This window comes from Gymnodraco acuticeps, unplaced genomic scaffold (genome assembly GCF_902827175.1).
Source record: "Gymnodraco acuticeps unplaced genomic scaffold, fGymAcu1.1, whole genome shotgun sequence".
NCBI lineage: Eukaryota > Metazoa > Chordata > Actinopteri > Perciformes > Bathydraconidae > Gymnodraco > Gymnodraco acuticeps.
The window spans coordinates 1,034,957-1,061,613 of NW_022990023.1; the positions used below are offsets into that span (position 1 = coordinate 1,034,957).

Here is a 26,657-nt window from a genome sequence, read left to right on the forward strand (position 1 = left end):
CAGCAGAGGATGGCTGTACTTGTGTGTGTACGGTATGATTGCCCAAACTGTAATCAAGATTTAGCTGACAAAGGGTCCCTAGGTAATGTCGATTTATACAACTTTTCATTAAGGGGTGTTTTGTTCGCTTAAGGTTAAATGTGTGTTTGATGTCTTATGAGGTCTATTTGTTAACCCACTGCTTTGGGCCTGTCACTGTGAACACATTCAAAGACCTTTTTTACTTTGTCCAATAATGATGCTGTTAGATAATGACTAGACTCAAAGGTGTCTTAGTTACCAAGAAAAACAGTTCTTTGTACTCCTAAATTCAAAACTGCAATGAAAAATAGAATTAAATTATGTGTATTCCTCTTCCCTTGGCAAACATGTAATAGGGTTGCAATAAGTTTGGGCAATTGGATAAATGTATGAAAATATAATGAGTGAAATTGCAACTAAAATTGGTATTGTTCTCAGCCAATCAGTCATTTTACATTCCTAATTCAATGTTCTGACCCCAGAAGAGCAGGTGAAAGCTGCCGCTGAGCAAAGCACACACACAATTACACTTATGGTAAATATATTGGCAATTGCTGATTGTTGGGCTGACTGGCTGGTTGAAAAGTTTTAAAATATTGCCAACACTACTCTGCAACTAAGCCATAGGTCAAACCTTGTATTCTACCCTGTACAATATATACAGTATATGTCACAGGTTGGACTAGAGTGAAGAACGAGTAGCCGTGACAAATGTCCCAACGGATACCTATCACTGGGCTGTCATGGCGACCAAGGCCGTGTGCTCTTTAACCCTGCTTATAGCCAGCCCCTGTCTTTAACCAATAGTCCCACGGGTCAACTACTATGTGTTTGTGTCATGTCAGGGACAGAAGGTCTCCAAAGACTTGTCGTATTGATGATTATGCAGGACATAGAATGCTGAACAGTATATATGGGCATGTTTGTGTTTGACTGACTCAACAGAGCTATGCCACTATAGGTCTACACATATTGACCATGGCTTTTTCTAGGTATTGGATATTCATGGCTAAATACGTCTTTATATTCTCCGTTATTTGTTTTCCATAGCTTTATCTTTCAAGGTCTTTCATACATGCTCAGTAGTTCAATGTTTTATTTTCAGTTTATATATTCATCTATGTACAGTATGCTGTTCAAAGTGCTGTTTGTCTTTCTAAAGCTTTAGCAACCAGTATATCAAACACAGTGGACCTTCTGTAGAAACACACACACCCGCCGTTATAATGTCCGTCTTTTCACTGAATTGACCTCTTGAAAAGGGTACTCACAACAATTCCGCAACAACATCATCTTCACGTGTTGCACTTGCCATTTCAACGTTAAAAACAATAAAACGGCATATGAATTGCTTCGTGGCATTTATCGAGATCCTCGGTCTCGAGCCAGTGAACTAGCGGGCCTTCTAGAATACCCTGGAACCGAGGGAAACTCTGAAAGAATACGCCCATTGGCTACAAATCAATATATGATTGGTTGATCAAACTGTCAATCCAAAGGTACACTCTCATTCAGTGCAACGGCCAGGGCATTCGATCAAGGATATAGAATACCTTGATCGAAGGATATTCTACCCAGAGACCCAGAACAAGATCTGATTGGTTGCACAACACACAAAACCACTGAAATGCGTAGTGCATGGACCGAGAAGGACAAACAAATCAACGTAACACTGTAATATTACAGATCAACAACACAGATACGATTCTCATTTATTTATTTTACATACATTTTATATACATTTTATTAATATAATTAAATAGATTTTTTTTGTTTGTTTTATCTGAGTGTTCCAGGGTATTCTCTGAATACCTTGAAGGCCCTGACGGTTCACCACTGATCAAACATAAAGTATGTTTTGCCATGTGTCTGGACGTAGGTGGAATAAATGACTTCCATGAGTTTAAAAAAGAAAATATGTGATCTAACGGGCCGTCTACACTATAGGCATCAAAAAATCTTGAAGCTGGGCGTGTCTGAGGCTTGGCGATTTCTCGCGCCCAAGGCGACCAACAACCAATCACATGAATCTCCCGCCCCCCGACATACAAAGCAATAGCAATGTTAAAACTAAGTAAACTGGATATAAAATCCCCAAACAGGCGAAAACCTACCAGTTTCACCCACTGTCTCTGCCACCTCCCTCCATGCCTGGTTCCTCCGGTTTTTATCCCGGTAAATAGTTCTGGTCGTAAAGAACCGGGTGATTTGCTACCGTAATTTCTCGTTTGGAATATGAGGAAATGAACTGCGGTCTGGCTCTCCCAGCTTGCACGCGGTTTGATTGGCTAGCGCTTGTACTGGCGGGATTTGCATACACGGGATTTTATTGGCTGATGCCAAGCATCGAGCCTCAAAAGTTGAACATTGCTCAACTTTTGATGCTCACGATGCTTGCAAAGCCACGCTTCGCTCCCCACAATGCAGTTCGGCGAAGATTCAAAATCAACTACGTCACCCCATTCAAGTGAATGGGCGAAGCGGTGAAAGCATTTTTCGATGCCTGTAGTGTAGACGGGGCGTTAGGGTCTCACAGTGCTTCAAATCAAAAACAGAATTTGCTTTTGAAAGCAGTGTATTTACATAGAGTAGATATTTGTATTCAGTACTGTATACATGTTTTGCATGTTGGTGTATTTTCTATATTGAATTCAATCACCGACCTGAAAAGGTCAGTGAGCTTTGCCATGGCACACAATCAGACATGACTAGCATCGGCAGTGCTATTGTTTGCTTGACAAAACACATTTAGGAGGCACACATTGTGTTTTGCTTTAAAATAATGCTTGAATTGAACTTGAATTGAGTTGGCATGAAAAAGCCAAATGATATGGACATTTTTCGTACACTGAGAGCAGGATGGAGTTTGCTCTAAAACTTATTTTTGCTGTAAGTGTATGTTTTGAAACATGGTGGGCATGGAGCATTATCCTCCTTCTAATAAGGTCCGGTAAATTCCAATGGCTTATCAGATGCAGTGCTGCTTCAGGGCCAATATGCTGTCCTTACCTACTACACTGTATGCATCTGAATATGGTTCTGCCCAAAAGACAGCGGTGCATGATGGGTAAGCAATCAGCAGGCTCTCTCAGGACTTTCCCCTTTACCTAGTAGGCCCTCTTTGATGTGTGCAGCAGTAAATTCAGGCAGTACTCTCCCGACCACAGTCTCCGGAGGGATAAGACTCAGCAAAGAACACTAATGAGCACATTAGAAGGAAGCCATAGATGGAAAATGCTACAGTTGTAAATGGAATTGTCTCTGGAGTTGTGTCTGCAATAAGTTTAGAGCACATACTGTGTACAGGATTTCGTATGGAAGCCTCCACAGGACAATTACATAAGAGCTTTCTTGGGAAAATGTTTTCAAATTTAAACAGTTTTCCGTGGTGCTATAATTGTCTGTTCAAAGTGATCAATATTTAGGGCTAATGGTAAACGTGTGAATGGTAAACTGAGGTTACATATACCGTTTAAAATAACACTAACAAATTGTTCACCATTTTTTTCCCTTTAAGATAATCACAGGTAATAAAATACGTGATAATCCTACCTGCCGTAAAAACAGTTACAGCCTACTTTATGGATACATCAAGGCATATGTGTTAAAATGTATGCTCTTTTTTATGGATTTGTTTTGATTGTATGGATTTGTTTGAGAATAATGTATAGTTAACAGAGGAGGTCAGGTATAGTTAACACAATGCAACACTGAAATGTCTCAGTGTTGACCAAATATAGATCTTCAGATCCATGCTGCGCTGTGCAGATACTGGCCCACTTATAGAGCACTTTGGATGGCTGTATTTTAGGGTTAGTTAGAGAAGAACATGGGTTTTTAATTTGTATCATACAAAAGAAGTGACTTCATTTGTGTATTTATTTTTATAGAAGAGAAGGTTTGGTCCGAAAAAAAGTAAATCCCATATTTAGTTTAAGCTGTTTGAGTTCTTGAAGATATTGATTAAAAGCTATTTAACGGTAGTGACTAGGAAGGAGTTCTAGCCTCAGTATTCCTCTCAGATAACTCTGATCTCTCAAGCATCATCTAAATCTGTGATCCCCAGCCAGTAGATTCCTTGAAAGTTACCAAGGGATGGGCAATCTGGATTACCTTTGTGCAGCTGGGAGGGTGAGAGACGTGAAAATGATTTAAAAGAGTCCAGGATGAATCATGCTCCACTGCAGCTGCCATTTATTAGCACATTTTCAACATGTTTTTATTTTCAGTTATCTAAGACTTAGTGTCATAAAGGTTGCTAAAGGCATGCAATGCAAAGGTTTATTCTGTGAAAGGGTTCATTAAAAAAGGGTTGATAAATGAATGTTATGGGAGCTTGTGTGTTCGTCATAACTCCTCATGACACTATGTCTTAGTAATACCTAAAGCAAGAGACACATCATTTATCAGCTATTACCTCAATAATGAAGATGAAGACTGATTTTGCTCTAATAAAATGTGGAATGCTTTCTGCACTGCTTTGCTAGCCTGTATAGCTTTAATTGGTTCGCCTGCTTGGATCCACTGCTGGATTCACATTGATCTTTTTAGGCTTAGTCACTTGAGAATCAAGAAATGACAACCCAGAAAATATCACATCAAAACATACAAACACACATTATCAGCATTCTGCTCTGACACTTTCAGGAGGCAGACTAATTGCTTTATTAACTTGCTCTACTTCTGACAGTCGAATGTTTAAAGAACGTAGCTTTTCGAGAGCTTTTGTTGTTTGACAGGTTCTCGTTCAAAAGTGCCGAGTTGTGTTTGCTGTGCTGCAGATTTGTTTACATTTTTTGCCTGTCACAGTGATGAAGCGGGAACCCATATGAAATTGACAGCCTGTATTGCTCAAGGCCAAACATACTTGAAGATGGCTTGTTCTTTGATGTAGCCAACAGGGCTAAAAGAGTAGAGGTAATCCTTTAGAACTGAAGAGAGTTTTTTTCTGTATTTTTCTGAAATGTAATCAGTTCAAAATGTGTGTTTGTTTGAAGACCTTGCACCTGGCGAGGAAAGGTACAGCCTTTGTTTGCAGAGTACCAGCGTAAGGATTTGATAATGTTTTATTAAAATAGAGAGTGCCAGAATGTTTGCATGTACTTTCACATGTTTAAAGGTTAAATGTATTATATATGCAATATTAAAAACCACAGTGGGGATTTCAAATACCAGCTATTCTAGAAATCCTTTGCACATTTAAAGCATGCCATGGTGTATTTAATGTAATAGCACTCATGTTAGCCTCCCACTCTCCGGTGTGATACTGGCACATTCATTGTCTAAAAAATAGACAGAGCCGATATACAATAGGTGCTGCTGTAATGTGGCTCGGAGCTTTGTCCGTGGTGAAAGGAATATATGAACGCGTCATACATCATCACCGATTCCCAAAGTGCTGTGTCATAGGTACCACTGTGACCTTGTGTAGTTCACATTCTCCCCCTCTGCTCTGTCAACAACATGAGACAAATGAAAGGATTGCAGCACTTTTTTGTTTTTACAGAAAGGGATAGACTGTAATAATGGATCAACAAAAGCCCTCTTCACTGTATATTTAGAATAAGATAAGGTGACAGGTGAAAAAATACAGTTTCCGAAGCGTTTAAGGAGATAAGACCACTTGAGACGCAGGAACTAAAAAGGATGTTTGGTATCTGACTGACCTTGGCTTTTATAATGTAAATGAATCAATGGTTAGGCTTACAGCACAAAATCTATTTCCTCTTTTGTCACAAAATCTCTGCCTCATGTACCTAAACCACCAGGGCGTTGTCCCTTTATATCAAACGTGCTATTTCTTACATGCGCTCACTGTAGCCGTCTGCATAATAGATACAAGCGACTTTAAGCGCCTTGGTAATTATTACCCGTGACATGGGTACCACAGGGGGATTTTGCGTTCTATTTTCTATTATGAAAGTTGCATCTTGGAATAGATAACCTTTTTAGCATTACACTCTGGGAATCTCTGGAATTAATAATACAAGATGTGTGTCCTTTAAGCAGAGAAAGTGAGAGTCAGCCTGGGTTCACAACCTACTTTTATATGCAGCACACCCTTGGGACTGATATATCAGAAGTGAGCCAACGATTATTCTAATTAGCAATCGGAGAGCGAGAATACGTTGCCTTTCTTACATCTTAAACATCCCCTACATAGGTATAAAACAGAAAGAGACTCCTCATGCTTCTGACGATAAAATATGAACCACTACAGTAAGTGGATTCAATTATGGCTTCCAAAGTGTTTGCTCTGTAAGAGAAGAGTCCCAGGAACACTACATATCTCTTTTTGTGTTCCCCTAATCTCTCATCATCTCTCGGGCCTTACATGAAGAGCCCCCCGGATTTACCGATCAATGGCCGTAAACAAAACATAGATTGAACTGGACACTGAGGCACAACAAACGGATTCCCGACTTTTGATTTCTCAAACACACGCGGTTGGTCGAAAAAGGGTCGGGTTAAAGAGGCTACTGGCTGGCAAAGCAGATTGGGCCGACTCACGAACAAAAACGATAGAATTAGGAAGTAATGACATTCAGAAGAATATGGCTTGTGCATGTGTGTGCATTTTATTGGTTTCTGTGTGCGACATATAAATGGATGAAAGCAGGGTCCGATGTGTAATCCAATTGTATTGGCAAGGCATTGAGCGTAATACCAGTCAATCTAATTTTCAATGCTTGACTACATGATGGAGTGAAAGAGCTTCTGAGTGATCATTTCCATGTAACTGTACGTGTGTGAGTGTGTGCAACCCAGTCTCATGGCATTTCGTGTTCACCAACACGATTTTTAATCTATTGATTCGTGTTCACCAACACGATTTCCCCCTTTTTTTCGTGTTGCACAGCACGATTTTAAAAGCAATGTATTTCTACTGGTAATGACGCTCATGGAAGCACGGCATTCGTTTGTGTCGGCTGCCCTTAAAGGCAATGTGAGCGTCCATTCTCATTGGATAACGGAGAATTGTACACCCGGAAGTAAGTATTCCCCTTACTGTCGATTGATTTTACAGTGATATCTGCACTACTCATCGACTAAAAAACACCAGATTATCCTTGTTAATTACACAACATTGATTGGTTTAAATTGTGGGCAATGCTTTTGTATTTTTCGCCTTCGAATCGGAGAAACAAATGTTTTTTCGGAGTAAAGGATGGCAGAAGACACTACACTACCCAGAATCCCCAGCTATCGTTTGGACTACACCATGTGCTCTGTTTGACAAACCCCGTGATAGTCCTCAAGCTCTGTGATTGGAGAGTGTGCTCCGAGGGTTACGCCATTCATTCCAATGGCTGGCGTCTATGTCACGTGATCTTCAAATTTCTCCCTGCAGAAAAAAAAAAACATGGCCGAACTTCGTTTTATTCTCGGTGGAAAATGCCTATTTTAAAGTTAGTTTGGCCATTAAAATGCGTTTTGATGTCATTTGATGCGAAAAATATGAGTTGTTATTTCAGATTATGTGTGCAGTGGATGTACATGATCTTTAGTTTGCTAGTTATTACGAAGATTACTTCAGGAAGTTTTCATTGTTACCAAGGTGGTTGCTAGGGACGCTGCTATCGATATTATTTCTGTTATGTTGTGTAACTGTTTAATGGTGTTATCTTTATTGCTACCCCCTTCCCAGTCAATGTATAGTGTTGGTCCACAGCGCAAACATATTAGTTTAACAAAATCCGCATCTAAAGATAGCCTACGTTATTTCCCCCTGTGCAATTCCAGTCTCACATCTCACAGCACATCGACATTAACAAATACCGGAAACAGACCGAAAACATTTACAAAAAATAAAATAATACTTTATTCCGAGTGTGCTTGCTTTTCTCTTTGAAAGTCATCACATAACGGCATTGTAATACACGGTTCGGCTGCATTAAATATTACATATCTGCCGTAGTTCTGTATTTATTGAGCCCTGATGAGAAGACTTCTAGACAAACATGAGGAACTGAAAACGTGACGTGGATCATAAATATATCAGCCATTAAACAACATCTTACATTTCTTTTCACACAATACGTCTCCTTGCAGTATCAACACTAATTCGGCTGACTTTTATAGTTGATCCAATTGGTAGATAGGTTGTATTTACACCATAAAGGTGCACAGCTGATATAAAGGGACACCTAGTGGTTAAAGCAGGTTATTGAATTTCATTATTTTTATTATTAGATATTAATAGGATCCCTATAAAGTATATTCATTACTCGTTATTCTCTACTAATAGTTAATTAAAGACTGTATATAATGACTATTTTGCACATCCCTTTCAAGATTTTCTAATGTTTATTGACATATCATATAGGCCCACACAACTATGGTGTAGTTATGCATTGAATGACAAACTTGGGTCGCAGGTTTGTGCGTACCTCCAGCAATGTTAACTATGTTGAAGCACTTATTTTAACTGATATTATACATCATGTATTATACTCTTATAAGATGTATGTAGATATTTCATCTCCGGCCTTGTCAGGTATTGAACAATCAATAAATAAAGAACACAGAATTGTTAAATATAAAACATAGAATTTGTGTGATTATACTAAATGATTTACAAATAAACACCACTGCATACAACTGTTACACCTGCTGAAAAAAGCATTGCACACAATTTAAACCAATCAATGTAGTGTAATTAACAAGGATACTCTGGTGTTTTTTAGTCGATGAGTAGTGCAGATATCACTGTAAAATCAATCGACAGTAAGGGGAATACTTACTTCCGGGTGTACAATTCTCCGTTATCCAATGAGAATGGACGCTCACATTGCCTTTAAGGGCAGCCGACACAAACGAATGCCGTGCTTCCATGAGCGTCATTACCAGTAGAAATACATTGCTTTTAAAATCGTGCTGTGCAACACGAAAAAAAGGGGGAAATCGTGTTGGTGAACACGAATCAATAGATTAAAAATCATGTTGGTGAACACGAAATGCCATGAGACTGCAGTTGGTGTGTGTGACTGTGTGTGTACCAACATGTGTCTACTTGTGCATGAATGAATATCTGCATACAGATGGTGGTTGCACATGCTAGCTCACAGTATTTATACGTCACAGTGACAACATGCCTGACAGCTGTGCATATTTCACAGGGTGGAGAACCCTGCATTGCAGTGCTTGTACATGGCAGCCATGATCTTTATGTGAGAGAGGCTCAGGGTCAGACTGCAGGAGGAGAATTAAAGCTACATCCCCGAGCCCATCTCTCTGCGTGTGGTGTAGCATATTATCCTCTCTCTTCCTTACAGCTCTAATGTATTTCCGTGTTTTGAAACTGTTTACAGAAAGCAGCAGGTCAGGAGATTCACTAAGGAATTGTGGTTGGACTGCTTTATTTGAAACAAACAGCAAAATAGAAACTATGCGGTACATATGTTTGATAAAAGCAACAAATGCAGAACTGAAAACAATAATAGTACAAGAGCATGTTATTGCGTTCAATAATTTGTGTGACACTATTACTATCCCTGTTGCATCAGGGCAGAGTCTGAAACCTTAAAACCAAAACTGCTTATTTTATTAAGTCAGAAAAGGATGTTGTTTCCTATGGCTATTTTGCCTTTTGCCCAAACAATGTAAAACAACGTGTAAAGTATGATCTTCCAATCTGACCAGAGGTTGTCATTTAAGTCCAAAATAAATCACTGTGGAGGTAAAACTACTCTCAGATACATATTGGCACTCCATGTGCAGAGGCGCATCAAAGAAATAGTATCTGATCCTGTGAGAATTAGATAGGATATAAGTTGAAAACATGAAAGAAATTACCCTTCTTTTTTAACTTTTTCAGTTATATTAGTAACTAAATCTGCATCTGTCTTTTTCTGTCTACAGCAGTGGCCCCCACTCTTCCCAGTCTACGTTCAGAGGTATTCAAGCCATGTGTGGAAGACAAGGACCTGGCCTTTTGTCTAAACGAGGGAGAGTGCTCCATCATTGAAACCGTGGCTGGGGTTCACAGACACTGCAGGTGAGTGTGTGTGTGGGTGTGTGTGTGTGTGTGTGTGTGTGTGGTGTGTGTGTGTGTGGTGTGTGTGTGTGTGTGTGTGTGGTGTGTGTGTGTGTGTGTGTGTGTGTGTGTGTGGTGTGTTGTGTGTGTGTGTGTGTGTGTGTGTGTGTGTGTGTGTGTGTGTGTGTGTGGTGTGGGTGTGTGTGTGTGTGTGTGTGTGTGTGTGGTGTGTGTGTGTGTGTGTGTGTGTGTGTGTGTGTGTGTGTGTGTGTGTGTGTGTGGTGTGTGGTGTGTGTGTGTGTGTGTGTGTGTGGTGTGTGTGTGTGTGTGTGTGTGTGTGTGTGTGTGTGTGTGTGTGTGTGTGTGTGTGTGTGTGTGTGTGTGGTGTGTGTGTGTGTGTGTGTGTGTGTGTGTGTGGCATTTGGTTTCTCGCTCAGCATTGATGTTTCCTCTCTTTGCCCTTCCCCTTCAATCAGCAACCTTGGGGTCATTTTCATTCAAGCTACTTTTTTCCCCAGCCTCACAGTTTTTTTTAGATTGATGAAACACGAGGAACATGTTGTGCAAAAGCACCTGAACTACACCAAAGATACAGATGCTTTGCCCACAGTAGATGCAGCTGATTCTCTATATCACCAACATCTGACTGAAAGTCTGTTGCAGATAAAAGAAGAACCCCATGGGGAGCAAATGTGATCTCACTCTGTCTTTAATCTGATCCGACTAAACTAATAATGACAGCAGTCTTTTTCTCCGGCATGAGATGCATTTCAATGATAGGTGGAATGATTCTTCCAAGATCCTCCTTTGATCTTACTTAAAAGCAACTGATTTATTCATTCTTCTTTAGTTTCACTCAAGCCGTTGTTTGAAAATAATTAAAAAGATAACCCTAACCCCAACCCGTACCCCAACACTAACCTTTGACTCAACACCTAATGTGGCAGGCTGCAGGCATAACATAAATGTTATCAATTTATTGAAAACACACATCCAATCCTTTTTAATGACTTTGTATGTTACTATTTTTTTTTCTTTGTATGTTACTATCTACATTAGCAAGCAGATTCCTTTATCTCCTAGCTGATTGTTTTCTTAGTAGAGCAAGCACACTTTGTTGATATAGCACTCAAAACAACAAATACAAAGTGATTAACGGGAGAATGAGAAGAAAAGGAGGAATTTATTAAGAGAGCATAAAGTAAGTGGTATAACTCTTACATATCTTATTTGAGCAGAATTTTGGATTTGATTTAGATTTATTTCAAATGTCTAAAACAATAACACAACAATGTAACATGATCATTATTATACAATACAACAATAAGCAGTGTCAAATTGATTTACAAAAATATTACTCTACTTAATTACACATCTGAAAAGGGGTAGGAAGAAGTTTACACTGATTTAATCCCACCCCTTCTCCCAAAAACTAAATTATTTACACACACATACTTAACAGAGGTAAATGATATTCAAGAAAAAGATAAAATAACAAACCAAATAAATAAATAAACTGCAAACACCCAGAATGTCAGTAATATTTTCTGTAAGCTATCAAACTACTCAGGATCGTGTTTTTACTAGGAGTGCAAACACTACCTCATCAAGCAGTATGCTAGGAGAGCATCCTTATTACTAATGTACATGTGATTGTGTGTACATTACATATTTACGTGGAGGCGTGCGGCGCAGTGGATAGAGCGTTGGTGTTCGGATCAAAGGAGCATACGTTCAAACCCCACTGCAGTCAGCATGTCGTTGTGTCCCTGGGACACTTCACCCCAAATTGCTCCTGTGGGGATTGCCCACAGTATTGAGCATGTAAGTCGCTTTGGATAAAAGCGTCTAACATGTAATGTGATGTAATTTACAACATGTGCACACACTGGATGTGGTGTTTAATAGTCATTGGAAGTTCCTCCTTGGACTGTCAGTTTCCTTTTTCTTTGTATATTCCTGGATGTCTGCTGCCCCTCGCGGCCTGATCCACTCAGATACATCCCTTTAAAAATACATCACTTTAAAAATACATGACATGATTTTTTTCTCTGAGGGAAGAGTTGTGCTGAATGGTGCTGAATTGAAAAACAGCTCATTAGCACACCTACCTGAAATGGAAGGGGCCTAAACCTCCATCTGAAAAAAAGAAGCTGTAAGATGAGTGACGCATCAGTCAAGCTTCTAAGGAAAGTAAATATTGAGCAAGTTGTGGAAGATTCAGGGCACGTGAAAGAGATCATTAAAATACTCACAATTAAACAAGATTCAGCAAATCTTTTCAATTTAATTTATTGTGTAAAATGTTTCTTTGACAAATGGGAAGAACCCATACAGTTGAATCGTTCCTACCTTCAGACAAAAAACGTTTAAAGCCAACCCAACTCTGGGCTATAATTAGCGACATTTGAATGAGTGCATGTACCGTAAGACTAAGGCCTAACCTAGAAGTGCTGTCTGTCAGTTTCTCTTGAGCCGAGTACCTGTTGCGTAAAGAATGATTACAGGTTTAGTACATTGTTGAAAGGTAAGGTGTTTTTAATTTATGCAATGCTGATTTTGGACAAACTTGTTTCACGTTGTCGCTGCCAAGTGGAACTCAAAATGTCCTTAGGATTTTCAAAGATTACTGGCAACAAGTAATTCAAAAACAATTAAATGTAACCAACAGTCTACGTTAAAGCTGCATTAAAAGATTTCTACCCAAAAGAGGGCAAAAAGTCCCCAAAACATACTCGCAGTACTCTATGGTTAAAGCAGTTTTATTTATTTATGTGAGATACAGTCGACCTTCTTCGATTGATAAGCTATTTATTATTATTATTTGTATTTACTATTTTCACGTTCGAACTACTGAGTAATTAGAAATGTGTTCAAACAATTTCAACAAATGAACATCTTACTTTTTCTATCCATCATTGGAATTTCAGTCCATGATTCGGGAGTTTTTTTCATCACATTTTTTCACCCAACTCCTGAATAAATCCTTTCTGGCTTGTTCATTGTTGCAATCTACTCACCAGCCTTTTGTTTACTTCCTATTTTCACCATTTCATGCTGAGCAAGTAGCGTACAGTCAAGTTTGTTTGAGGTCTGGATGAAAATGACGGACAGAAAGAGAAAATCAATGAGCTGCAAATAGCTGTAGGGTTTCTGCTGTGCCATTTCTATATTCATACTATGCTGTTTTCTTCTGTCCTTTTAGTGATACTGGGCTCGGTGATAAAGCTTGATATTGTCCTGACACATTTCTGGATATAACTCACAGGGAACATTTTATAACTTGAAAAAACATATGACAGATGATTTAGAACGAGGTTTTCGGTGGAGATACTGGCGTTGGTCTATCATCCCTCAAGGCAATGTCAGATCCGCGTTCTCTTGACAGTAGCTGAAGATCTTTAGAGTCTGTTCTACAGCATAGCAAAGGACATCGCTAACGATCGCTGCCTCCATTGACGTCATTCTCTCCTCCAGGCTACTGTGTAAAGAGCATAAAAGATGATTGGATGTTTTCCAACTTTATATAAGTAAAGATGTCAGAACAATCATTAAACACTTGAATCATTGAGTGAGAACACAGTTTTGAACTTGGGAATCAATTAATTTTGTTATGAAACATTTCTTTCGCTCTCCTCCTCCTTTACCCCCCTGCCGGATATTCATGTTTGCCAATGCTAATAAGGCTCCCAAAATAAACATGCAAATGTGAGTTTAAGACCTACTTCCACATCAGTGCTGTGGGTTCGTATTCACTTTATACAGAAAATGAACAAGGAGGCTCACTTTTATAATTCCACTGATAACCAGAGTAGAAAGCCATTACTCAGAGCCCTGCCAAGTTCCCAAATATGTATTTGTTTGATAAGTGGAACATCTCTTGATCCATATAACACTCATTCAGTGGCATGCCAGATGTATTAGAATATCAAATTATCGAACAATATTTTTTTTGAAGATGCGTAACTTTTATAACAGCCTTTACATGAATACATTGATGTATATTAGTTTATTCCCTGTAAAAGGATTTGTGAATACACTTTCATACAGTACATATATATAGATGAGGCGAAATTACAAATGTTTATAATATTTAACTACAATAGTAAAAGTTATTGCCTCGATGCTCCACAAAGTCTCCATTAGTGGTAAAGTATGATTACATTTCGAATTGATTAGCGATGCTTTATCAATGCAATGTATGTTCATTTCATAGAAATACAAAAAACAGTTATACATTCTGTTGTCAAGGCACAGCACAAATCATGACACATTTTAAATCTCAATATTATATTAGTCCTGCGAAGATGCAGATCAATATCAAATCTGCCTTCAGGAGGAGGAGAAACAGGTTTGTGATAGCAAAAGAGAGACTGAAATGATGTCACACTTTCTTTTGGCTGCGAGATGTCAGGCTGACTGAGTGCACACAAGCAGAATGCACATTTTCTATGAAAATGCCAAAGGTGGAGGAATACATTATCATGAGCTGGCCGTCATACCTAATCATGTCACCAGATGTTCTATTTCTGTGTTCAAAACCTCAGCACTCAGAGAGTTGTATGATGGTTAGTGTTAAATAAAACCAGCCACTAAAGCTTCTTCCCAAAGGCACCTTAAATAAAATTATTATTGGAAGAGATAACACGTGTTCCTGTGTGATCCTATGAGAACTCTTACCCGTTGAAAGTATTCAGTACATGAAGAAACAAATAGAACCATCCGCAGACTGTGGGGACACTTTGTGCTGGTGGACCTGCCAATGCCTGACAGAGCCATGGAGGATACAGTAGCTCCACAACTGTCACTCCTCATGCGTAATGGTGCATGATAGTCCTGGGTTGAATAACAATCACAACACATAGCCACAAGTGTATTTAGTTATGAAAAGGAGTTAAAACAGCTTTTCTCCAGATGAGGAATTCAAGATAAAAGTGTCCAACATATCACCTGCAAAGAGTTTGAAAAGGATATACAAATATATTTATAATTTGAAGAAAAATAGAAAATGGCAGTGGCTTTCCCCAGGTGTATGCATTTAAACGAGCATTCTTCATTAGCCAGCAGGGGACGACACCACTTGTTGGAAGAAGAAGAAGTCTGGTTGCATAGAAGGCTATGAGAAAATGACCCTACTTGTAGCCTCAGTAAACATTTCAAAAAAATAGTTTCTGGTCTAAACAGGAAGTTTCCTATCTTATTCAGCAAAGCACAATGTTCATGTTGTGAATGGTCTCAGTTGTGTAGATCAGGGGTTCCCAAACTTTGCCATGCCAAGGACCCCCATATAGCATTATCCTCTGGCGGGGACCCCCCTGTTGCAATTTTTTTTTTTAAATGATGAGTACATGATGATGGAAAATATGACAAATTAATCACACAGCTTAATACATTTTCTTAATATATATTTGTATTAATAATTAATAATCAGTTATTCTTCTAAAAAATGTTTGTATTTATCTTTTGTTTGTCATTCATTACATTGATTGTGTCTTCTGTTATAAATATTCTTAACACAATATTAATATCAACAGTAAACATATTTTTAAAGCATTTTTAAAGTAATTTCTGTCTTTATAATATTATATAATTTTGAACAGTAATATGAACAATTAACATATATTTTTAGCATTTTTGAAAGCTACTTAGGCCTTAATAATATTATATATAATATTCAACAGTAATATTAACAATAAACATATTTATATTCATATATATAAACATCAATATTTGCTACATCCGTGCTCTCATCCAGCTGCAGAGCGAAATATTCACTAGCTCTCACTTGCTCCAAAAGCTGAGCAGATACTCAGTTTCACTCTCAGTAGCGGCAGCTCGATTCTGATTGGCTTGAAGGGCGGTCATGAGATTTAAAAACAATCAAATTAAATATGAATAAATAAAAAATATTAAAAGATTGGCATCAAAGGAGGACACATAGATTGATAGATATGCAGTTATTAATAACATCTAAAAAAAAATAAAAAAATGTAACTTTGAAGAAAAAAAAAAGATTCCCCTTTCCCTCAAACTTTGCGTGACCCCCCTGGCACCCCCTGGCGGCCCCCCGGGGGGTCGGGGCCCCCACTTTGAAAAACACTGGTGTAGATGATAAAGCAGTGTATTATTTAAGCTGGGGCCACCTTGTGATCGACATTGCCACCACTGCCTCTTAGATGCTTAACCCTCTCAACGTTTGTTTTCCAATTGTTTACTTTCACCTGGATGGACAAACAAACACGAATAATTGTAATTATTAACACCACTAATATTGATGCTGCATTAAGGCTTAGTTACTGAAATTGTTCCTTTCCTTTCACTTAAGCACAGCTAATTTCGTAGCAAATAAGCACAGTATGTTTGTTTGTTTGTTTACTTTTGTCTATAATAATGCAAATGGTTCCATGTGGAGTTATTAGGAGGTTAGTTGGTGGTGCAAAGAGTAATGCATTGGTTTGCTCTGTGTGTGAGGTCTGTGAATTACAGGAGGGCGTGTGAGTAATTCAGTGAAGTGGAACTTGCCAGAGCCACTTAGAGTCCTCATAGACCCCAAAGAAATAGGACCTTGAGGCCTCTGATGATATTTTATGGAAATAACCGTGTGTTAATTGATCACTACATGGAGGCCCTTTATTCAGCTCAATTCTTATTGATAATACGCCCTTCCTCATGTAAAGCTCTTGCTGCATTTCAATACAATTATTAGATGAACAAATATTGGACCTCAGTCGGGGATGCAGGGTTTGATTTTGGAGTGAGGGGCTCAGCAGAATCGTTTTAACATGTACTCAGCAAACCAGAAGCATGCGGTTAGCCACGCTTGGAGGATGTTGGAGAATATCTCGGAATGATGGTGCACTGCAGCTTTGGCCGCCGCCTGCAGCATTGTGTTGCGTTTTGGTAACACACAGCAACGGTTTATCATTCAGTCATTAAGAAGCAGTGGGTGATTTACACAGGGAATGCAATACCGCCAACATGTCCATTCTTCATTGTTGTATATGGATTGCATAATGTGGATCCTCTTCACAATTATGTATTTATTCAAACAAATAACTTATCTACAGAACGTCAGTCTTATCAAACAGATATTGCTTCTGCTATTACATCATCATATGTTGCAAAATCTTGTTTTTCTTGCTAAAATGGAAAATATATCTCATGCAGAAATAAGTAGGGAAAATGGCCTTCTTTGAAATACATCCCTCTTTTTAACAGAATGTTTCCTACACACTACAAAGAGGCTTGCCTGTGTTGCACAGATGATGTAAAGCTGCTGCAAGTTTGCTTTTTAAAACAGCTTGATGCCACCCTGCGAAAGAGACACATTAAGGGAAGAACATGGATTGGACCGTGCTTTGTGTGTATCAGTAAAAACATTTCCATACACAGTAATCCATTTGTATGGGCTTTGAATATTTTTCATTCTGATTTATGGGTAAATCCATAATAATAACAACACAAATTACTATTCCGGGTAAAGCTGAGAAGCGAGATATAAGAATTAAACGGGAGGTATTTTATGAAATAGTTTTCACAAGGCAGCGTACCATCTTAAAGTCAACTGGTTAGATATTTGTCCACCTTTGTTCTATCTGGTGATATTGCAAGTATCTAGGATTCAGAGGCCTGCACATTTAAAAAGTTTTAAAGCTGAAGAAAGGTTTACATGTGGATGTAATGATCATGTAACAAAGGGTGTTTTTGATGAAATGGAGACTTATGTTATCCGTGCCAATCTGGCATTAATTATAGGTTGAGTTAAATAAGTCAAAGGAAGTCATATGGGTCTGACCTCCATTTTCTGTAGTGCAGATCCTAACCTCTCAATGACAATAGAGGTAGTGATTAAATCGTCAAAAGAGATGTGACCGCTGCCTTTGATAAGGATAATTATACAGTAGAAGAAGAAGTCAGACTCACCCAATGGTTTCGTTATGTTTGACCAAGCCTTTAGATATCTGTGCTTCTTTAATGGTTTGTATGTATTCTCTCTCTCAGCATAGAGGATGGATAACTGTGCTGTGTGCCTTTGAGTGACTGTCTTTGTGCATGTGTCTGCATTAAAAGCCTGGCAAAGCTCAAGGTAGCTCGTGTCTACTATTACCATGGTAACTTCTTCCCTCATTAGAGAGGCCAGAAGCAGAACAAATATTTGTTGACTAACTTTTAGTGCTTCTGCTACGCCGGTTCCATTCAAATTGCTTGCAAACAGCAATTATCATTCGCATTATATTTTTGCTGTATTGATTTATCAGACATTAAAATAATTGCCACCTAATGGTATGAATGGCATGCCGTTGTGAATAATTCAAAACACAATTTGCACATTTGATTGCTTCATCCACAGCTATGCTGACATAAGATATTATATCATTACTTAAATGAACATCGATTCTGTTTTTCGTCTGTTCCTCCAAAAGCAATCTGTGCAGATAGATAACTTGTGATTTCATAACCAACACACTTACAATGTGTGTGTGAATCCAAACGCCTTAGGGGACATGTTCATCTACCCTGATAAGAGAGCACATGAACTATCTCAAAGTAATTTAAAAAAGACACAGCAATTCACGGCTCCCCATGAGGGAAAGAGCTATTTCTATTGGCTGTTGCTGTAGCGTTGAGCTTAAGGATAGGCGGAGAGTGCTTTAGTCTCTGTCTCTATGAGCCTGTTTATGTTGTTTTTTCCCTAAGACCCAAGAGACGTTGACAGCAGTATTAACAGAATCTGATATGACAATATGAATCATATAAATGAAGACCACAGCCTCTTAACTTTCCCTTCCTATTTTTCTTCCTCCCCTCTTCAGCGATTAAATTGTCACTGCACCGTCAGACCTTGACAGGCTGCACTAATCCACGATGCTGTCGTTCCTCTGCTGATCCATCCAGCTAGGGAGGACGTTCTCCAGGCTTAAAGCCAATGGGCCATGTCCCCCGCTACCCCACCCAGCTCCTGTATAACCGCAACACAATTATAAACATGGGTGAAGACTTACCTGTTGGCTACATCCAATGACAGGCCAATCATATTGCCTTTGAACTGAGTACATTTGGCACATTGGTTTCTAATCCAAGTTCTAACTTTAGGAATGAAGTGCATCTTCCGTTTACATTTTCCTATACAGTAGCTACTACGCAAAACATGCATACTATTAAAACCACATCACTAATTTATTCACCCACATTTCTGTCTCGGTTCTTTAAATATCATATTCTGCAGGCTTGTCATGCAGATTACGTCGAAGCTAATTAAGACAGCCTTGTTTTTCAAGCTACTACTACATAATGAGCATAGAACCGAAGTGTTGTCAAGAAAACCCGTAGACAATTAGAGCTTTCGCAAGGCGTCGGTTTATGATGTACTGTTTTACATATCAGCTTACAATACATCCTTGTTACGGTATTACAAGGTATAGTAGTGCCCGTAAATGATGAAACCATTGTCTAAGGCAAAATGAATTAATTATTGCTATCATTATAAACTGTATGTCCTTTGTGTTATTGACTTGTTTGTTTATATTTCCTAAAATGCTCCCATGTGAAGATATACAAAGTAGCCTGACGATCAGGGGCGGCGCCAGGGGGTAGCTGCTATAGCAACTCCAACAATTGGCCTAGCAACGGCTTAGCAACCCCATTGTTTTGTTATGAAAATGTTCTATATATATTTATACATATTCTCGCGAGATCTATCAGGGGTCGTTGTAAGTTAAAGCGCGAACTGTTACTTGGCTAATGTTGTTATAATTATAAAGTGCTGTCATATAGCAACTGCTAAGCTACTGCAGCAAAAAAATCCTGGCGCCGCCCATGCTGACGATGCTAATTTGATTGGTGCAGTATCTATGTTGACAGCGTTAGAGTTTACCATCTTTGATGAGGCACTCTTTACCTTGCTCAGACATCTGGTTCATGATTTGAATCACAGGTTGGCGTACGAGTTTTGATTGTCTGGCTGCAGGGAATTCTTTTTGTTGTAGTGCTCTTGAGTGGCAACTGGAAGCAGGCTCAGTGGTGTTGCCATATTCAGCCTTCTTCATAAATCCTAGTGAAGCTGGCTCTCAATCGTCATTCAATTACTGCAGAAGAAAATGCTCATCCAGACACCTGAACATAGAGGCAGTTTCCACAAGCAAAAAGGAAAAATAAGCTCAATAGCTGCAATTTCATTATATAAATGTGTCCTCCTCGCAGAGAGAGTGAGAACTCTAATTTCATTTTGATTTCACCAAAGAAATAAGCAACAATAGTAGTTTATTTGTGTTCCCACGCTGCTGCTGATTATGAAACCAGAACACATTTGGCAAATATTCCTTTCAGTTTAAATGACCCATCTGATTACCACCGTTGATATATTTTAGTCCGTAACCACCTGAGAGTGGAAATAATCGTATTTTTCCATATATTGACACAATTATGGAGAGAACTGTGCAGAGCGTAAGGAGAACACATAAAATGAGAGACACACTCTCTCCTCTTAAATGCAAATGCACGCTGAGACTTCAATATAGTAATGACAGAGCCTTTGGATGGATGTACTCACCACGAAGACACTGCATAGGATTTGAAGGAAGGAGTACAGCCCTAGATAGTTCCCCGCAGCACTTTACTTGTCATTTCCTTCTAAGCCCAGCTGGTGAAGGATAACAGCTGCTTCTCATTACTGACGCTCAGTCTAAATGATTTTCAACAGTGGACACAGAAGACAGTCCTTATCATGTTTGTGCACAGAAAATGCTGTTATATTGCTGTACCCAACACATGCAGATGGGATGTCTGCAGATGTTCTAAAGGACTACCTACTGTGCCTGTTACTGTCAGGACGAGAGGACCAGATAGAAGAGGGAGAGGTGCAAGGTGATAATTCAATCGTGTTAACAGGGAAACAAAGGAGGATAAGGATGTAGCTTCCTCCTACATGTATCACAGGGGTATCAGATGGTTTGTGTTCAGCGTAGACTTTGAAACATTTGCTATAACTGTGCTAAGGATTGTCGGCTGCACTCCACCAGAGGGAGCTGCATTTATTGAATCATTACAGGTAGAAACTTCATGAGAAAGGAAAAGCTTTTAGGAGTTTGCTATATTGGGCAATATTGGAAGGTGTTAATACTTCTGTGTGTGCTTATAGGCAAATTATATTAACATGGTTTGTTGTTTCATGGATAACTGTATAATCATATCCAACTGTGGAGTACATGAAAAATAATGAGCCTCAATTTTCCTTCCACTATATATCAACATTCCTCCTCTATTTTCTCCCTTGTCTTCCTCATTTAATCTCTTTGTCAGTAGCGAGGTACAGTAAGACTTGGTTCTTCTTTCTAGCATCTTCACCGGCTTTGTCTGAGCTGCAGCTTGCACATGATATCCTCAAAAAGGTGTCAAATAAGATAAACAGATCAGTTAGTTGGGAAATACAAGTCAGGGGATTTAGAGAAATAAGGAAAGAAGACACCACTGGAAAAACAAGATTGAAAACAATAGAAGGAATGGATGCAGTTGGTGGTGCTTAACCCGGGTCATATTTCATCATCCAATGATCTGACGTGATTCTTTATTTTTCCTGATATCTTCTTTCTGCTTGGCGTGTTTTCACAAGAGGGTTTAGTTTTGTATTGCACCGGGAGAACCGTCCATGTTATTGATAAAACGCTCCTGAATTGTATTTGAATTGAATTAAGTAAAGTAGCAAATTAAAGGAGACAGAGAGCGGCAGAAAGAAATCCCATCGTTCCACCTCAACCTGTCTCAGACTGAAAATAATTACCAAGCTGCGTTCTGGTTTAATCCATGTTCTCGGGGAAACAACAAGCAAACTGGGGATAAATATTCATTTGTCAATACCGATACATGCTGATTAAAAAAGCTACGATAGAAAGGGCAGTCTCAAACATTAAAGCTAATTTTAAATTAAACAAGGAATAATGCGTCTCCATGTGGTTTCTCTTATCTTTACCTGAGCAAGACCGTTGAATTATTAAACAACCTTTTACAGATAAACCTCACTAATTAGAGTTCTTAGAGATGGACTCTTTGAAGCCTTATTTCAATAATTAAATGATATAATAAACTGTTGATATGCTGACATAGTTTGTTAAGCCTTATCACATACATATATACTTTTTTTTTACCATTTTCTCATTTAACACATTTATAAAAATTACAAGTTATGGTCACAAGTTATGAAAATAAACATACACCACATAGCAGTACTGCAACATCCCTTATATACTGGGCTGGATGTACAAATTGTGTCAATGGCGTGAAGACAAAATGGGCACCATCCCTTTTTAAATGGATCATCTCTATTGTAAGAACAAAACATGTAATATTTTTCTTCTTAGAAGCCATGTGATAACTTAACAAAGATTACATTTGAACCAGGAGACAGGACAGATTCACACATATCTGATCAGAGTGAAGCTAAACCACATCAGCTGTCATGTGTGCACATCAGTGTGTCATGTGTGCGCCCAGTGTGACGCTAAACCATCTTATCAATGCGTACGCCTCAGTTGCAATTGGCATGCAGGAAGCCCTTTTGTAAAAGCTGTACAATGTATGTGTCAGGACAGAGCACCCGACAGGCGCAGTGGTGAGTTTACGGCAAGGCACGTAAGGATTGATATTTTATCCTGCATTGCCGCATAAGGGATGTCAAAATTAGAAAAACAGTTCATAAGGTGTGAAAAACAAAGGGCAGCAGCAATTAATTGACTGTTTTCTAAATCCTCTCCCCCTGTGTTGCCTGTCACGCTTTCCACACTTTCTATACTTTAAGCCGTTTGCAAAGATAACAGCGGCATATTCATCACTCACAATTCATAGTATTTTATTTAAACAAGGTGTCATTGACTTCAGACAGTTACGCAAATATAGGCTCATTTCCAGCTGGCGACAGTGAATTTGATCAGCTTTATATATTTGTGCATTTGTTGTAAATGATGTGTCTAGCAGAGTCGTTTTTTTGTTGTTGCAAGTTAGCCCTGATATAATGATATGGAAAAACTTTAAATAATTATGTCTGCTTGGCTTATTTGCATCTCCACTTTCATCACAATTTAAGTGTGTTAGGAACCGTGACTCACTGATATGAGGACTCAATTGCACAACCCGGAGACGAAAAGGTTTGAAGAAAAATAAACTTTAATGGATCAAAAACAAAGAAACACTCTTTACAGAGGGGAGTGACAAAACGGTCACAAAACAAAACGCTCTCATGGAGGATATCACAAAAGGTACTTGGTCTCTCTGTGGCTACTTGGATCTGACTTATTGGCATGACGAACAAGACGAACTGACAACAGACAAGGAGAGACAGGACAATATATACAAGAGGTAAGTGGGAACAGGTGGAAACAATCAGGGGCGGGGCAGACGCTGACGATAGCAGGAAACAAGAACCAAGGACTTAAAGGCACCTGGAATGAGACATGGGCTGCTTCTCAGGTCGATTAAATGAAATCCTTGCTTCCCTCACTTGCGTCGTTTCCCTGCGTTTAGTCCCTCCCACCAGGGAAGCATGGAGGGACGCAAGAAAACCACGAGAAGCAAGGAAATTAGTTTTAAGAGCAATGGGACGTCCTTTCCTCCGGAGCGTCACGTGAAGCGACGTCCGTTTGTGATGACGCTGCACAGCTGTTCGTCTGGCAGCAGCCAGCTCTGTCCCCGTTATTTCCACACACACCCCCGCCTCTGTTAGTACACATTTACTGACACAAACATTTGTATCATCTGTTGTAGATCCCAATAAATAAAATAAAAATAAGAACTCATTCTCAAAAAAGATAAACGCCATTCTTAAAATGTATAAATGAACAATAGTTTGATTAATATTGATTAGAGTGCACAAAATAAATAAAATAATTGAGAGAAGAAAAAGAGATATGTTATCTATCAAAACCCAGTTAGATTAACATTAATTGGATTGCACACTTTGTTTGTTTGTTTGTTTGTTTGTTTGTTTGTGTGGAGCACATTAACATTTTAATAGCACTTAATGACTGACTGAATGGAAATGACAATAAATGTAAATGTAAAACGAAAAAAGCGATAATGAAAATGTTTCCAACAAATGAATAAAATGATTTTTGACCACTTTGTTGTTCAGATATATCACATATTTGTAACTAAATGAAACATGAATTGAAACAAAACACGGTATAAACTGAGGAGTGAGTCCCGTGAGGTTCATGTATTTTCTTCACTCCGCTGGGAAACGGCTCTCATGTCAAGAAGCATGAGATCAGTGCATGCACTGCATCGTCCAATCAGTGAGCGATACACAGTAAGGGGGCGGGGCGAGTATCTGAGGATTTCATCGGAGGATGGTCTGGTGGTTCCTCGATTATCGCTCCTCCATTATCGCTCCTCGCTCCTCGATCCTCGGTCCTCCGGCAGAAATAAGAGCCATGGGACGGTACTCAAGATGGCACAGGCAAATCAACTTCCGGTGAGACCGAGGACCGAGGAGCGAGGAAATGAAAATAGTCGACCTGAGAAGCAGCCTAGGGCTGCTTCTCAGGTCGATTAAATGAAATCCTTGCTTCCCTCACTTGCGTCGTTTCCCTGCGTTTAGTCCCTCTCACCAGGGAAGCATGGAGGGACGCAAGGAAACCACGAGAAGCATGGAAATGAGTTTTAAGAGCAATGGGACGTCCTTTCCTCCGGAGCGTCACGTGAAGCGACGTCCGTTTGTGATGACGCTACACAGCTGATCGTCTGACATCGTTATTTCCACACACCCCCCCGTCTCTGTTAGTACACATTTACTGACACAAACATTTGTATAATCTGTTGTAGACCCCAATAAATAAAATAAAATAAGAACTAATTCTCAAAAAAGATAAACGCCATTCTTAAAATGTATAAACGAACAATAGTTTGATTAATATTGATTAGTGTGCACAATAGAAATAAAATAATTGAGAGAAGAAAAAGAGATATGTTATCTATCAAAACCCAGTTAGATTAACATTCATTGGATTGCACACTTTGTTTGTTTGTTTGGATATGTAGTAAATTAACATTTCAATAGCACTTAATGACTGACTGAATGGAAATGACAATAAATGAAAATGTAAAACGAAAAAAGCGATCATGAAAATGTTTCCAAAAAATGAATTAAATGATTTTTGACCACTTTGTTGTTCAGATATATCACATATTTGTAACTAAATGATACATGAATTGAAACAAAACACGTTATAAACTGAGGAGTGACTCCCGTGAGGTTCATGTATTTTCTTCACTCTGCTCTCATGTCAAGAAGCATGAGATCAGTGCATGCACTGCCTCGTCCAATCAGTGAGCGATACACAGTAAGGGGGCGGGGTGAGTATCTGAGGATTTCATCGGAGGATGGTCTGGTGGTTCCTCAGTTATCGCTCCTCCATGATCGCTCCTCGCTCCTCCGGCAGAAATAAGAGCCATGGGACGGTACTCAAGATGGCGCATGCAAATCAACTTCCGGTGAGACCGAGGACCGAGAAGCGAGGAAATGAAAATAGTCGACCTGAGAAGCAGCCAAGGAGTACAAAATAAAACAGGAAGTGAAACAAACATGAACGTGACAAATACATAACAAACTAACATAATTGACGGGACACAACAAAGTGGAAGGTCAATTGTTAATCTTGGCGACTTAAGAGCATTCACTGTACATATTTAAACAACCTTAAAAATAAAAACATGAAAAAGGGAACCGTAGAAATAAAAGACATGGAATAAAATAAACACATGTACATTATTAATATTATATGTATATAGCTTACACTATTAGTACCTTTAACATTGCATTAGAGAACTGTATTATTTTAATTGTAATATGACTTGTTTAGAGCAGGAACATGTTCAGCCTAGCCTCATAAATATAAAAAAAATAATTGATCCAAATGAATCCCTGTTTTACCTGTTACAAAGGATCTCTTTGGAGATGGACATTGTAGCTCCATGCTCTGCCTGACCTCTGAACAACCTCAATAATAAGCTGAGGAATTGCCCTGGCCTCTGTGAGACTGCCCCTTCACTGGTTATCTGTCGGTATGTTTTTATCTGTGATTGTGTTACTTCTGCTTAATTTAGTATGTGCAGTGAGCCACAACCCCTACTTCCATTGCTATGGAAATACTGCAGTATCTGTCACTGTCCAACTGGATGTGTCCCAAAATGTTCTTTGAGATAAATGTAGACAGACAATAGTGTCCCTGTCACTGGCTCTCATGTCATGTTATCTCAAAAACAAATAAAGATGTCTCGATATTCTCAACATGTACATCAAATATTTTTCCCAGTTATATTTTCCCTTTTAAATAAACCCTTTTTAGATAGAAGCCACAAACTGACTGTGATTGCCGTATTACGCATCAAAAATAAAACAGAGGGAAAATGTTGATAAAAGATTAATAAAATACTTGAAAGTACTTACTGTTGACTAAAAAGCAAGTTAAATCTGTAATTAATAAACCAAAATATGAGGAATCACGCTTCTGTGTTTTAGGCTGTTGTCTGAGAAAGCCCTTGATGCCTGTCACTACTCCCTGCTATATTCTCTTTTTGTCAGCACCAAGAAGTTATCTTCAGTTGAAGAAGCTGTCTAAACTTGGGACAAGAAATGGAGAAGTGTTGTCAAAGTCTGCCTCTTCCTAACAGT

At 38.8% G+C, this 26,657-nt stretch overlaps 1 protein-coding gene across 1 annotated transcript in view; it reads left to right on the forward strand.

The window, feature by feature from the left end:
• The window catches only part of nrg3b (neuregulin 3b), a 215,413-nt gene that overhangs the window by 98,659 nt on the left and 90,097 nt on the right, over nucleotides 1-26,657 (forward strand). The window contains exon 2 of the mRNA XM_034214835.1: nucleotides 9,883-10,018. Coding sequence (XP_034070726.1) covers nucleotides 9,883-10,018 — 136 coding nt within the window. The remainder of the gene's footprint in view (nucleotides 1-9,882; nucleotides 10,019-26,657) is intronic.